The sequence below is a fragment of the Haliaeetus albicilla genome, chromosome 29, assembly GCF_947461875.1.
Source record: "Haliaeetus albicilla chromosome 29, bHalAlb1.1, whole genome shotgun sequence".
NCBI classification, from domain to species: Eukaryota; Metazoa; Chordata; class Aves; order Accipitriformes; family Accipitridae; genus Haliaeetus; species Haliaeetus albicilla.
The window spans coordinates 5775585-5790616 of NC_091511.1; the positions used below are offsets into that span (position 1 = coordinate 5775585).

Genomic DNA, 15032 nt, shown 5'->3' on the forward strand with positions numbered 1-15032 from the left:
ATGGCCACCCAACACCCCAAGATGGCCGCCTCCAATGGGGTCCACCATGTTGGCGACCCAAGATGGCCGCCAGATACCCCAAGATGGCCGCCCTGATGGGGTCCACCATGTTGATGACCCAAGATGGCTGCCCAACACCCCAAGATGGCCGCCTCCAATGGGGTCCACCATGTCGGTGCCCCAAGATGGCCGCCAGATACCCCAAGATGGCCGCCTCCAATGGGGTCCACCATGTCGGCGCCCCAAGATGGCCGCCCAGCACCCCAAGATGGCCGCCCTGATGGAGCCCGCCATGTCGGCGCCCCAAGGCGGCCATCTTGCCGCCCCGCCCCGCAACCAGCCGCCCTTCCCAGCGCCGGCGTTTCGTTTATTGAGGGTGGGCGACCGCCCCGCCCCGGCCCCGCCCCGGCCCCGCCCCGGCCCCGCCCTATAGGCGGGAGGGGGCCCCCCCGGCCACCACGACGGTCTCTCCCGCCACGTAGGCGGCGGCGGGGGAGCAGAGGAAGGTCACGACCTCGGCCACGTCCGACGGCGTCCCCAGCCTGGGGGGAGGGGCGGGAGGTCACGGGGTGAAAGGTCACGGGGCGGGAGGTCGCGGGGTGAAAGGTCGCGGGGCCCCACCTGTCGATCCCCATGGCGGCCATCACCCGCTCCCGGGCGGCTTCGTCCTCCCAGAGCTGCGGGAGAGGGCGTGGTCACGGCCCCGCCCCCCGCGAGCCACACCCCCGCAGGCCCCGCCCAGCCCCACCCAAGCCAACCCCCTCCCCCGCGAGCTCCCGCGACCCCCTCCTAGAGGGCGTCCGCCTCCGGGCCCCGCCCCTGGAGGCCCCGCCGTGCCCCACCCCCCGTGGACTCCACCCCACGTCCCAGCTCCACCCTCCTTCGGCCCCGCCCGCCCCCAGGCCACGCCCCCCCCGCCGTCCACCGCGAAGTCCCGCCCGGCCGAGCCCCCGCCCCGCCGCCGCCGCCGCCCGGCCGAGCCCTCCGCCCGCCGGCTCCCCTCCCCGGGCCCCTCCCCCGGGCCCCGCCCTCCCCAGGCCCCGCCCCTCACGGCAGCGCTGAAGCGGGTCCGGATGAGGCCGGGGGCGACGGCGTTGAGGCGGATGCGTCGGGGGCGGAGCTCGGGGGCCAACGCCTTCACCAGCCCCAGCAGCGCCGCCTTGCTCACGCTGTAGGGCCCCAGCCCCTGGCACCGCCCGCCCGTCAGGCGCCCCGCCCCGCCCCGCCCACCACCGGCCCCGCCACGGGATGGAGCCCAGCACCAGCCCAGCACCCACCAACCCCACCACAGGATGGATCCCACCAGCACCCAGCCCAGCACCCATCCAACCATGAGATGGAGCCCAGCACCCAGCACCCATCCAACCATCAACCCCACCATGAGATGGAGCCCAGCACCCATCAACCCCACCACAGGATGGATCCCACCAGCACCCACCCAGCCCAGCACCCATCCCAGCACCCATCCCACCTTCAACCCCACCATGAGATGGAGCCCAGCACCCATCAAGCCCACCACAAGATGGATCCCACCAGCACCCACCCAGCCCAGCACCCATCCCAGCACCCATCCCACCATGAGATGGAGCCCAGCACCCATCAACCCCACCACAGGATGGATCCCACCAGCACCCAGCCCAGCACCCATCCAACCATGAGATGGAGCCCAGCACCCAGCCCAGCACCCATCCCACCACCAACCCCGCCATGAGATGGAGCCCAGCACCCAGCCCAGCACCCACCAACCCCACCACAGGATGGATCCCACCAGCACCCACCCAGCCCAGCCCAGCACCCAGCCCAGCACCAACCCCACCATGGGATGGATCCCACCAGCACCCACCCCAGCACCCAGCCCAGCACCCAACCCAGCACCCATCCAACCACACGATGGATCCCACCAGCACCCATCCCCCCACCCACCCCAGCACCCATCCCCCACGCGACGGAGCCCAGCACCCGCCCCAGCACCCACCAACCCCACCGCACGACGGAGCCCACCAGCACCCACCCAGCACCATCGACCCCCCACCCACCTCCACCCATCCCATCAGCCACCCAACCCCCATGAGGGGGCACCCACCGCCCCACCCACCGCCCCACCCACCGGCCCCACCCACCGGCCCCACCCATCCCCCTCACCGGGAAGGGCATGTACCCGGCCACCGACGACACCAACACGATGGACCCTCCCCTGCGCGCGTGGGGGGGGAGGGGGAGGAGCGTGACGATGCGGGTGGGCGTGGCCAACCAACCCCGCCCCCGTGGTGGGCGTGGCCAACCCCACCCCCTCCGAGCCCCGCCCGCCTCACCCCCTCTTCTCCATGTGGGGCACCACCAGCTTGATCAACATGGCGGCCGCCGTCACGTTGACCTGGAAGATCTTGGAGGAGGGCGGGGGGGGGTTACGGGTGGGTGGGGCTAGGCGGGCGCGGTTCACCGGGGCGTGGCGGGCGTGGCCAACCTTCTCCCAGGCGGCCTCGTCGGCGTCGAGGGCGCTGCCGAAGACGGGGTTGACGGCGGCGTTGGACACCAGGATGTCGATGCCGCCGTAGGTCTCCAGGGCCTGGGGGGGGGCGGAGCCAGGAGTTGGGCGGGGCGGCGGCCGCGACCCCCAAGTGCGCCCCATAGCCCCACGGGTGCCCCACTGCCCCCCATAGCCCCCCGTGGGACCCCACCGCGCCCCAAAACTCCCACGGGACCCCCACGTCCCCATTGTGCCCCATAACTCCCATGGGACCCCCATGTCCCCGTTGAGCCCCATAGCCCCATGGGTGCCCCACTCTGCCCCATAGCCCCCCGTGGGACCCCACTGTGCCCCATAACTCCCATGGGACCCCCACGTCCCCACTGTGCCCCATAGACCCATGGGACCCCCATGTCCCACTGCGCCCCATAGCCCCCCATGGGACCCCACTGTGCCCCATAGCCCCCCCACATCCCCACTGCGCCCCATAGCCCCATGGGTGCCCCACTGCGCCCCATAACCTCCATGGGACCCCCACATCCCCGTTGAGCCCCATAGCCCCATGGGTGCCCCACTGCGCCCCATAACTCCCATGGGACCCCCATGTCCCCATTGCGCCCCATAGCCCCCCATGGGACCCCACTGTGTCCCATAGCCCCCCACATCCCCACTGCGCCCCATAGCCCCATGGGTGCCCCATAGCCCCCCACGGGACCCCCATGTCCCCATCGTGCCCCATAGCCCCATGGGTGCCCCACTCTGCCCCATAGCCCCCCATGGGACCCCCACATCCCCACTGCGCCCCATAACTCCCATGGGACCCCCATGTCCCCACTGTGCCCCATAGCCCCATGGGTGCCCCATGTCCCCACTGCGCCCCATAACTCCCATGGGACCCCCATGTCCCCGTTGTGCCCCATAACCCCAGCGCCCCACTGTGCCCCATAGACTCCCCACATCCCCATTGCACCCCATAGCCCCATGGGCGCCCCATAGCCCCCCATAACCCCAGTGCCCCATAGCCCCCATGGGACCCCAGTGCCCCACTGCGCCCCATAGCCCCCATGGGTGCCCCATAGCCCCCATGGGACCCCCAATGTCCCCATAGCGCCCCATAACCCCAGTGCCCCACTGCGCCCCATAGCCCCCCATGGGACCCCCATGTCCCCACTGCGCCCCATAGCCCCATGGGTGCCCCACTGCGCCCCATAACTCCCATGGGACCCCCATGTCCCCGTTGAGCCCCATAGCCCCATGGGTGCCCCATAGCCCCCATGGGACCCCAGTGCCCCACTGCGCCCCATAACTCCCATGGGACCCCCATGTCCCCACTGTGCCCCATAGCCCCATGGGCGCCCCACTCTGCCCCATAGCCCCCTGTGGGACCCCACTGCGCCCCATAACCTCCATGGGACCCCCATGTCCCCGTTGAGCCCCATAGCCCCATGGGTGCCCCATAGACCCATGGGACCCCCATGTCCCCACTGTGCCCCATAACCCCAGCGCCCCACTGCGCCCCATAGCCCCCCATGTCCCCATTGTACCCCAGTGCCCCATGGGTGCCCCATAGCCCCCCATGGGACCCCCACATCCCCATCGTGCCCCATAACTCCCATGGGACCCCCATGTCCCCGTTGCGCCCCATAGCCCCATGGGCGCCCCATAGCGCCCCATAACCCCATCGCCCCACCGCGCCCCATAGCCCCCCCCCGTCCCCCCCCCACCTTCTGGACGAGGAGCTGTCGGCTGTGGGGCTGCCCCACATGGCAGACGACCCCGCTGACCTCCAGCCCCCGGCCCCGCAGCTGCCCCACGGCGGCCGCCACGTGGGGGTCGCGGCGGGAGCTCAGCACCACCCGCGCCCCCGCCCCCGCCAGCCCCGCCGCCACCGCCAGCCCGATCCTGGGGGGGGGGAGTTGGGGGTCAGGGGGGATATGGGGGGCTATGGGGCTGGGGGGGCTATGGGGTGATGGGGGCCTATGGGGTGATGGGGGTCTATGGGGTGATGGGGGTCTATGGGGGGCTATGGGGCTGGGGGGGAGCTATGGGGCAATGGGGCCTATGGGGTGATGGGGGGCTATGGGGGGCTATGGGGCCATGGGGGGCTATGGGGCTGGGGGGCTATGGGGTGATGGGGAGTTATGGGGCACTATGGGGCAATGGGGGCTATGGGGTGATGGGGGTCTATGGGGTGATGGGGGTCTATGGGGGGCTATGGGGCAATGGGGGGCTATGGGGCTGGGGGGGCTATGGGGTGATGGGGAGTTATGGGGCGCTATGGGGCAATGGGGGCTATGGGGTGATGGGGGTCTATGGGGGGCTATGGGGCTGGGGGGGAGCTATGGGGTGATGGGGGCCTATGGGGTGATGGGGGTCTAGGGGGGGATATGGGGCAATGGGGGGCTATGGGGCTGGGGGGGCTATGGGGTGATGGGGGCCTATGGGGGGCTATGGGGCTGGAGGGGAGTTATGGGGCTGGGGGGGCTATGGGGTGATGGGGGCCTATGGGGTGATGGGGGTCTATGGGGGCCTATGGGGCAATGGGGGCTGTGGGGTGATGGGGGTCTATGGGGCTGGGGGGCAGTATGGGGGGGCTATGAGGCTGGAGGGGAGTTATGGGGCGCTATGGGGCAATGGGGTCTATGGGGTGATGGGGGTCTATGGGGGGATATGGGGCTGGGGCGGCTATGGGGTGATGGGGAGTTATGGGGCGCTATGGGGCAATGGGGGGCTATGGGGTGATGGGGGTCTATGGGGTGAGGGGAGCAGTGGGGGTCTATGGGGGGGCTACAGGGTCATGGGGGTCATGTGGGGGGGCTATGGGGCTGGGGGAACTATGGGGCTGGAGGGGGATCTATGGGGCTGGGGAGGAATCTATGGGGCTGGGGGGCATCTATGGGGCTGGGGGAATCTATGGGGGCTGGGGAGGAATCTATGGGGCTGGAGGGAATCTATGGGGCTGGAGGGGGAATCTATGGGGCTGGAGGGGGATCTATGGGGCTGGGGGGATCTATGGGGCTGGGGAGGAATCTATGGGGCTGGGGGGCATCTATGGGGCTGGGGGGAATCTATGGGGCTGGGGGGCATCTATGGGGCTAGGGGGAATCTATGGGGGCTGGGGAGGAATCTATGGGGCTGGAGGGAATCTATGGGGCTGGAGGGGGATCTATGGGGCTGGGGGGGATCTATGGGGCTGGGGAAATCTATGGGGCTGGGGGATCTATGGGGCTGGGGAAATCTATGGGGCTGGGGGATCTATGGGGCTGGGGAGGAATCTATGGGGCTGGGGGGCATCTATGGGGCTGGGGGAATCTATGGGGCTGGGGAAATCTATGGGGCTGGAGGGGGATCTATGGGGCTGGGGGGATCTATGGGGGCTGGGGAGGAATCTATGGGGCTGGAGGGAATCTATGGGGCTGGAGGGGGATCTATGGGGCTGGGGGGATCTATGGGGCTGGAGGGGGATCTATGGGGCTGGGGGGGATCTATGGGGTGTTGGGCGGGGTTGGGTGGGGTAGGGGGGCGGGGCTTGATTTGGGGGGGGGTCACTCACCCGTCGGTGGCGGCCGTCACCACGGCCACCTTCCCCGCCAACGCCCCCCCCGGCCCGGGGGGGCCCCCCCCGCCCCCCACCCCCCGCAGGCCGCTGCCCCCCACCCGCCCCACGGCGCCCCACATCTGCCCCACGGCCTCTGCCCTGGGAAACTGGGGGGAGGGACTGGGAGGCCTACTGGGAGGGAGCGGAGGGGGTACTGGGAGGACTGGGGGGGACTGGGGGGGACGGCGGCGATGGGGGGGAGGTGGGGGGGCACTGGGAGGGACTGGGAGGGACTGGGAGGTACTTAGGGGGGGTACTGGGGGGTACTGGGAAGTACTGGGGGGTACTGGGGAGGTACTGGGGGGTACTGGGGAGGTACTGGGGGGGAGCGGGGGGGACAGCGGCGATGGGAATGAGATGGGAGGCGGGAGGTTGGGTGGATTGGGGGGGACTGGGAGGGACTGGGAGGCACTGGGAGGCACTTAGGAGGGGTACTGGGGGGGTACTGGGGAGGTACTGGGAAGTACTGGGGGGTACTGGGGAGGTACTGGGGGGGAGCGGGGGGGGCGGCGGCGATGGGAATGAAATGGGAGGGGGGAGGTTGGGTGGATTGGGGGGGACTGGGAGGGACTGGGAGGCACTGGGAGGTACTTAGGAGGGGTACTGGGGGGGTACTGGGGAGGTACTGGGAAGTACTGGGGGTACTGGGGAGGTACTGGGGCATACTGAGAGGTACTGGGGGTGGTACTGGGGGGGTGGTAAGGGGGATTGGAGGGGACTGGGAGCATACTGGGGGATACTGGGAGATACTGGGGGTGGTACTGGGGGGTGCTAAGGGGGACTGGGAGGTACTGGGCAGTGGTAAGGCATACTGGGAGTTACTGGGGGAGTGTTAGGGGGTACTGGGAGTTACTGGGGGGGTGTTAGGGGGTACTGGGAGGTAGTGGGGGGGTGTTAGGGGGTACTGGGAAGGTACTACAAGAGTACTGGGAAGTACTGGGAGGGCTACAAGGTGGTACTGGGGGGACTGGGGGCTGCTTAAGGGGTACTGGGGACGTACTGGGGGATACTGGGAGGTACTGGGGGTGGTACTGGGGGGGTGGTAAGGGGTACTGGGGGCTACTGGGGGGTGCTGAGAGGCACTGGGGGTGGTACTGGGGGGGTTCTAAGGGGGACTGGGAGGTACTGGGCAGTGGTAAGGCATACTGGGAGTTACTGGGGGAGTGTTAGGGGGTACTGGGAGTTACTGGGGGGGTGTTAGGGGGTACTGGGAGTTACTGGGGGGGTGTTAGGGGGTACTGGGAAGGTACTACAAGAGTACTGGGAAGTACTGGGTGGGCTACAAGGGGGTACTGGTGGGCACTGGGAGGTACTGGGGGGCTCCTGGGAGGTCCTGGGGGGGGTACTGGGAGATACTGGCTCCCACTCGGGCGGGCTCGGCTCCGCTCGGCTCCTGTCGGGTTCCTTCGGGCGGGTTCGGCTCCTGTCGGGCCCCTTCGGCCGAACTCGGCGCCGTTCGGGCGGGTTCGGCCCCTGTCGGGCCCGTTCGGGCGGGTTCGGCTCCTGTCGGGCCCGTTCGGGCGGGTTCGGCCCCTGTCGGGCCCGTTCGGGCGGGTTCGGCCCCTGTCGGGCCCGTTCGGGCGGGTTCGGCTCCTGTCGGGCCCGTTCGGGCGGGTTCGGCCCCTGTCGGGCCCGTTCGGGCGGGTTCGGCCCCTGTCGGGCCCGTTCGGGCGGGTTCGGCCCCTGTCGGGCCCGTTCGGGCGGGTTCGGCCCCTGTCGGGCCCGTTCGGGCGGGTTCGGCTCCTTTCGGCTCCGCTCGGCGCCGTTCGGGCGGGTTCGGCCCCGCTCGGCCCCGCTCGGCCCGGCCATGGCCCGCCCGGCGGGGGACGTGCCCCGGGAGCTGCAAGGTACGGGGGGGGGGGAGGGGGGGGGGTGTCACCCTTTGGGGTCCCCACGGGACCCCCCCCCGCACCCCCAGCCCGCCCACAGCCCCCGGGTCCCACAGAGACCCCCAGAACCCCCCCCGATACCCCCCAATAACCCCCCATAGGACCCCCCAGAACCCCCTATAGGACCCCCCATACCCCCCCCATAACACCCCCCCATATCCCCCCCCAGGACCCCCAATAGCCCCCAATAGCCCCCCAATACCCCCCCAGAAGACCCCCCCAATACCCCCCAATAACCCCCCAATACCCCCCATAGGACCCCCCAGAACCCCCATAGGACCCCCCCATACCCCCCCATAAGACACCCCCCCATATCCCCCCCAGTACCCCCAATATCCCCCCAATAACCCCCAATATCCCACAATAGCCCCCCATAAGACCCCCCCATACCCCCATAGGACCCCCAATACCCCCCCACAACACACCCCCCATATCCCCCCCCGGACCCCCAATAGCCCCCCAACACCCCCCAATACCCCCAATAACCCCCCATATCCCCCCAGTACCCCCAGTATCCCCCCCCATACCCCCCATAGGACCCCCCCATATCCCCCCTCCCAGTACCCCCAGTACCCCCCAATACCCCCCCAATAACCCCCACACCCCCCAATACCCCCCATAGGACCCCCCATATCCTCCCCAGTATCCCCAATATCCCCCCAGTATCCCCAGTATCCCCCAATAACCTGCCAATACCCCCCATAGGACCCCCCCTTATCCCCCAGTATCCCCCAGTATCCCCCAATAACCCCCAATACCCCCCATAGGCCCCCCCAGTATCCCCAATATCCCCCAATATGCCCCAGTATCCCCCAGTATCCCCCAATAACCCCCAATACCCCCCATAGGCCCCCCCAGTATCCCCAATATCCCCCAATATGCCCCAGTATCCCCCAGTATCCCCCAATAACGGCCCCAATACCCCCCATAGGACCCCCCAGTATCCCCCAGTATCCCCCAATATCCCCCAGTATCCCCCAATACCCCCCATAGGACCCCCCCATATCCCCCCAGTATCCCCAATATCCCCCAATATGCCCCAGTATCCCCCAATACCCCCCATAGGACCCCCCCAGTATCCCCCAGTATCCCCCAGTATCCCCCAATACCCCCCATAGGACCCCCCCATATACCCCCAGTATCCCCAGTATCCCCCAATATGCCCCAGTATCCCCCAGTATCCCCCGATAACCCCCCAATACCCCCAATACCCCCATAGGACCCCCCGAGTATCCCCCAGTATCCCCCAATAACCCCCCAATACCCCCCATAGGACCCCCCAGTATCCCCCAGTATCCCCCAATACCCCCCCAAGGGCTCCCCTCTCCCCCCCCTCCCCACATCCCCCCTCCCAGTCCCCCCAGTATCCCCCAATACCCCCCCAGCCCCCCCCAAATTCCCCTCCCCCCCCCGCTGCCGCTGTCCGCGGTGCTGAACTGGGGGGGGGAGGGGCGCGCTGGGTTCCCACGGGGGGGGATGGGGGGGTGACACCCCCCCCCAAAAAAACGACCCCCCCCCCCCCCAGAGAGTATCCGGAGGGTCCTGGGGCGACCCCGCATCCAACTGGTGCTGCTGGCCCGGCTGGAGAATCAGCCCCGGCGGTTGGAGGAGAGGGTGCTGGTGGGCACTGGGAGGCACTGGGAGGGACTGGGAGGGGGTTGGGAGGGGTTGGGAGGGGGTTTGGGGGGGTTGGGAGGGGGAATGGGGGCGCTGGGGGGGCACTGGGAGGGACTGGGAGAGACTGGGAGGGGGAATGGGAGGGACTGGGAGAGGGAAGGGGGGCACTGGGAAGGACTGGGAGGCACTGGGAGGGGGAATGGGGGCACTGGGAGGGACTGGGAGGGGGTTGGGAGGGGTTGGGAGGAGGTTTGGGGGGGTTGGGAGGGGGAATGGGGGCGCTGGGGGGGCACTGGGAGGGACTGGGAGAGACTGGGAGGGGGAATGGGAGGGACTGGGAGAGGGCAGGGGGGCACTGGGAAGGACTGGGAGGCACTGGGAGGGGGAATGGGGGCACTGGGAGGGACTGGGAGGGGGTTGGGAGGGGTTGGGAGGGGGTTTGGGGGGGTTGGGAGGGGGAATGGGGGGGCACTGGGAGGGACTGGGAGAGACTGGGAGGGGGAATGGGAGGGACTGGGAGAGGGAAGGGGGGCAGTGGGAAGGACTGGGAGGCACTGGGAGGGGGAATGGGGGCACTGGGAGGGACTGGGAGGGGGTTGGGAGGAGGTTTGGGGGGGTTGGGAGGGGGAATGGGGGCGCTGGGGGGGCACTGGGAGGGACTGGGAGAGACTGGGAGGGGGAATGGGAGGGACTGGGTGGGACTGGGAGAGGGAAGGGGGGCACTGGGAAAGACTGGGAGGGACTGGGAGGGAGACTGGGAGGGGGAATGGGGGTGCTGGGGGGCACTGGGAGGAACTGGGAGGTGGGGCGGGGAGATCAGGCTGTGGGGCACTGGGGGGAGGGTGGGGTTACTGGGAGGCACTGGGAAGGGAGTCAGGAGCTACTGGGAGGGACCCAGGGGCTACTGGGAGCACTGGGAGGGGGCGGGGGGTTGTTCCTGATTGTGTGACTGGGGTAACTGGGAGGTCCTGGGGGTGACTGGGAGGGCACTGGGGAAGGGGGGGTGTTGTGTGTCACCGGTGTCACTGGTGTCACTGGTGTTACTGGTGTCACTGGTGTCACTGGTCCCCCCCCAGGTTCTCACCGCCTGGCGCCTCCACCTCTTCGGCACCAAACTGCCCCCCAAGGTGACCCCTCGCACGAGGACCCCCCGTCGCACGAGGATCCCCCTCGCACGAGGATCCCCCCCTCGCACGCCCTTGCACGAGGATCCCCCTTGGACAGGGACCTCCCTTGCACGAGGATCCCCCCTGTCGCACGAGGACCCCCTTGCACGAGGATCCCCGTTGCATGAGGATCCCCTCGCACGAGGACCCCCCTGTTGCACGAGGATCCCCCTGTCGCACGAGGATGATCCCCTTGCATGAGGACCCTCCTTGCACGAGGACCCCGCCCCGTTGCATGAGGATCTCCCCCTCGCACGCCCTTGCACGAGGACTCCCTCACACAAGGATCCCCCCCTTGCACAAGGACCCCTTTGCACAAGGATTCCCTTGCACGAGGACCCCCTCACACAAGGATCCCCCCCTTGCACAAGGACCCCTTTGCACAAGGATTCCCTTGCACGAGGACCCCCTCACACAAGGATCCCCCCCTTGCACAAGGACCCCTTTGCACAAGGATTCCCTTGCACGAGGACCCCCTCACACAAGGATCCCCCCCTTGCACAAGGACCCCTTTGCACAAGGATTCCCTTGCACGAGGATCCCCCTGTCACACAAGGAACCCCCCTTGCACGAGGGCCCCTTTGCACAAGGATTCCCTTGCACGAGGATCCCCCGTCATAGAAGGATCCCCCATTGCACAAGGACCCCCTTGCACGAGGACCCACTCACACAAGGATCCCCCCCTTGCACGAGGACCCCCCCATCACACGAGGACCCCCTTGCACAAGGAGCCCTCCTTGCACGAGGATCCCCCTCACACAAGGATCCCCCATTGCACGAGGACCCCCTTGCACGAGGACCCTCCTTGCACGAGGATCCCCGTTGCACAAGGATCCCCCCTCGCACGCCCTTGCACGAGGATCCCCCTCACACAAGGACCCCCCCTTGCACGAGGACCCCCCCCTTTGCACGAGGATTCCCTTGCACGAGGATCCCCCCTGTCACACAAGGACCCCCCCTTTGCACGAGGACCCCCCCTCGCACGAGGCCCCTCGCACGAGGCCCCTCGCACGAGGGCTGCCGTGTCTCTCGCAGGCGTCCGGCTCCTTCAACGTGCTGGAGATCCGCTCCATCAGCGCCCCCAGCCCCACCCAGGTACCACCAGTATGGACCAGTATGGACCAGTGCCCTCCCATTATGGCCCAGTAACCCCCAAGGATTCCCCCCAGTCCCTCCCAGTGCCTCTCAGCCCCCTCCAGCCCCTCCCAGTACATCCTAATGCCCTCCCAGTACAACCCAGTGCCCTCCCAGTACATCCCAGTGCCCTCCCAGTACATCCCAGTACAACCCAGTGACCTCCCAGTACCATTTATGCCCCTTCTAGCTCCTCCCAGTCCCTCCCAGTATATCCCAGTCCCCTACAGCCCCTCCCAGTGCCATTTATCCCCCTCCCAGCCCCTTCCCAGTCCCCTCCCAGCCCCTCCCAGTATATCCCAGTGCCCCCCCAGCCCCTCCCAGTATATCCCAGTATACCCTAATTCCCTCCCAGTATATCCCAGTGCCCCCCCAGCCCCTCCCAGTATATCCCAGTATACCTAATTCCCTCCCAGTATATCCCAGTGCCTCCCAGTCCCCCTCCAGTCCCTCCCAGTATATCCCAGTGCCCTCCCAGTCCCCCTCCAGCCCCTCCCAGTATATCCAGTATACCCTAATTCCCTCCCAGTATATCCAGTGCCCCCCCAGCCCCTCCCAGTATATCCCAGTATACCCTAATTCCCTCCCAGTATATCCCAGTGCCTCCCAGTCCCCCTCCAGTCCTCCCTAGTATATCCCAGTGCCCTCCCAGTCCCCCTCCAGCCCCTCCCAGTATATCCCAGTATACCCTAATTCTTTCCCAGTATATCCCAGTGCCCTCCAGTGCCCCTCCAGTCCCTCCCAGTATATCCCAGTGCCCTCCCAGTCCCCCTCCAGCCCCTCCCAGTATATCCCAGTATACCCTAATTCCCTCCCAGTATATCCCAGTGCCCCCCCAGCCCCTCTCAGTATATCCCAGTATACCCTAATTCCCTCCCAGTATATCCCAGTGCCCCCCCAGCCCCTCCCAGTATATCCCAGTATACCCTAATTCCCTCCCAGTATATCCCAGTGCCCCCCCAGCCCCTCCCAGTATATCCCAGTATACCCTAATTCCCTCCCAGTATATCCCAGTGCCTCCCAGTCCCCCTCCAGTCCTCCCTAGTATATCCCAGTGCCCTCCCAGTCCCCCTCCAGCCCCTCCCAGTATATCCCAGTATACCCTAATTCTTTCCCAGTATATCCCAGTGCCCTCCCAGTGCCCCTCCAGTCCCTCCCAGTATATCCCAGTGCCCTCCCAGTCCCCCTCCAGCCCCTCCCAGTATATCCCAGTATACCCTAATTCCCTCCCAGTATATCCCAGTGCCCCCCCAGCCCCTCCCAGTATATCCCAGTATACCCTAATTCCCTCCCAGTGTATCCCAGCGCCTCCAGTCCCCCTCCAATCCTCCCAGTACCCTCCCAGTGCCTCCCAGCCCCACTTAGCCCCCTCCCAGCCCCTCCCAGCCCCCTCCCAGTGCCTCCCAGTAGCCCCAGTTCCGGCAGGTGCGGGTGGAGACGGAGCGGGGTCCCTTCCCCTTGGCCTTCGCCTGCCCCGAGGCCGCCGCCCGCCTGACCCGCGCCCTGGGAGCCGCCCTGGGGAGGGCCCTGCCCAGCGCCCCCCCGCCGTGAGTGTACTGGGATATACTGGGAGGGGCTGGGATATACTGGGCTAGAGCGGGAGGGGCTGGGAGGGGGTTGGGGGGCTCTAGGAGGGGGTTTGGGGGGGCTACAGGGGCTTGGGGGGGCTCTGGGAGGGAGTAGGAGATACTGGGAGGGGACTGGGAGGCACTGGGATGTACTGGGGGAAGACTGGGATGTACTGGAATATACTGGGAGGGGCTGGAGGGGGTTGGGAGGGGTTTGGGGGCTCCAGGAGAGGGGTGGGGGGCTCTGAGAGGGACTGGGAGGGCACTGGGATATGCTGGGAGGGCACAGGGGTGTACTGGGAGGCACTGTGGGGTGCTGTGGGGGGATACTGGGATGTACTGGGAGGGCAATGGGATGTACTGGGAGGGGGCTGGGATGTGCTGGCGGCACTGGGACGTACTGGGGGGGGCACTGGGATGTACTGGGAAGGGACTGGGATGTACTGGGGGCACTGGGAGATACTGGGGGGCACTGGTGGGTGCTGTGGGGGATACTGGGATGTACTGGGAGGGCACTGGGATGTACTGGGAGGGGACTGGGAGGGGACTGGGATGTACTGGGGGGCACTAGGATGTACTAGGAGGGGACTGGGATGTACTGGAGGCACTGGGACGTACTGGGGGGCACTGGTGGGTGCTGTGGGGATACTGGGAGGTACTGGGAGGGCACTGGGATGGACTGGGGGCACTGGTGGGTGCTGGGGGGGATACTGGGCCAGACTGGGAGGGGTGGCCGGGGACCAGCCCCGCCCCCTCCCAGGTGGCCCCGCCCCCTCCCAGGTGGCCCCGCCCCCCGGAGTCCCCCCTCGACACCTCCCCCACCTCGGAGAGCTCCGCCTCCACGGCCACAGCGTCTGCGGTGAGGGGGCGTGGTCAGCCGGGAGGGGGCGTGGTCGCTTTGGGCGTGGTCAACGGGGGCGTGGCCACACACGGGAGGGGGCGTGGTCAAGCAGGGAAGGGTGCTGGGGGTGTGCGGGGGGGGGGAGGTGAGGCTTTGGGGGAGAGGGGTGGGGTTTGGGCGTGGTGGGTGTGGTGGCGGGGGGGCGTGGCCACGCCTGACCCCACCCCTCCGGGGCAGGGGGCTTCTCGGAGACGTACGCGGCGCTTTGCGACTACAACGGGGTCAGCTGCCGGGAGGAGGTGCAGTGGGTGAGTCGGGGGGGTCCGGGGGGGTCCCTGGGGGGGTCCCGGGGGGGCCTGAGGGGGTCCTGGGGGGGTCTGGAGGGACCCTGGGGGGGTCCTGGGGGGGTCTGGGGGGTCCCTGGGGGGCTCTGGGGGGTCTGGGGGGGTCCTGGGGGGGTCCAGGAGGGTCTGAGGGGGTCCTGGGGGGGGTCTGGAGGGACCCTGGGGGGGTCCCTGGGGGGTCCTGGGGGGGTCCAGGGGGGACCCTGGGGGGTCTGGGGGAGTCCTGGGGGGTCCCTGGGGGTCTGGGGGGTCCTGGGGGGGTCTGGAGGGACCCTGGGGGGGTCTGGGGCTGTGCTGGGGGGTTCTGGGTGGTGTCTGGGAGGGTCAAGGGGGGGTCCAGGGAGGACCCTGGGGGCGTCCAGGGGGTCCCTGGGGGGTCCCTGGGGGGGTCTGGGGGGGTCCCTGGGG

General features: G+C 68.1%; 2 protein-coding genes across 2 annotated transcripts in view; one reads left to right on the forward strand and one right to left on the reverse strand.

The window, feature by feature from the left end:
- Positions 1–373: 373 nt before the first annotated feature.
- On the reverse strand, positions 374–6145 carry LOC138682838 (dehydrogenase/reductase SDR family member 4-like). Its single transcript, XM_069774314.1, has 8 exons — positions 6021–6145; positions 4192–4369; positions 2465–2566; positions 2313–2383; positions 2143–2194; positions 1052–1186; positions 622–677; positions 374–542 (listed from the first exon to the last, which is right to left on the reverse strand). The coding sequence occupies exons 1-8, from the start codon at positions 6143–6145 to the stop codon at positions 428–430; spliced, it is 834 nt and encodes a 277-aa protein (XP_069630415.1). The 3' UTR covers positions 374–427.
- Positions 6146–6411: 266 nt separating this feature from the next.
- Positions 6412–15032, forward strand: part of CARMIL3 (capping protein regulator and myosin 1 linker 3) — a 70620-nt gene continuing 61999 nt past the window's right edge. The window contains 9 exon segments of the mRNA XM_069773897.1: positions 6412–6436; positions 7418–7912; positions 9480–9574; positions 10648–10698; positions 11773–11832; positions 13297–13418; positions 14220–14281; positions 14284–14298; positions 14518–14588. Of these exon segments, the coding sequence (XP_069629998.1) occupies positions 6412–6436; positions 7418–7912; positions 9480–9574; positions 10648–10698; positions 11773–11832; positions 13297–13418; positions 14220–14281; positions 14284–14298; positions 14518–14588 (996 nt within the window).

What these genes read in the sequence shown, in the direction of transcription:
- LOC138682838 (XM_069774314.1), bottom strand. Translation starts at nt 6,145, where the DNA reads ATGTGGGGCGCCGTGGGGCGGGTGGGGGGCAGCGGCCTGCGGGGGGTG. An exon ending in CCCCACATGGAGAAGAGGGG is followed by an intron (nt 2,195 to 2,312) that starts GTGAGGCGGGCG and finishes CCACGCGCGCAG; the next exon opens with GGGAGGGTCCATCGTGTTGG. An exon ending in GCCGCCATGGGGATCGACAG is followed by an intron (nt 543 to 621) that starts GTGGGGCCCCGC and finishes CCCTCCCCCCAG; the next exon opens with GCTGGGGACGCCGTCGGACG.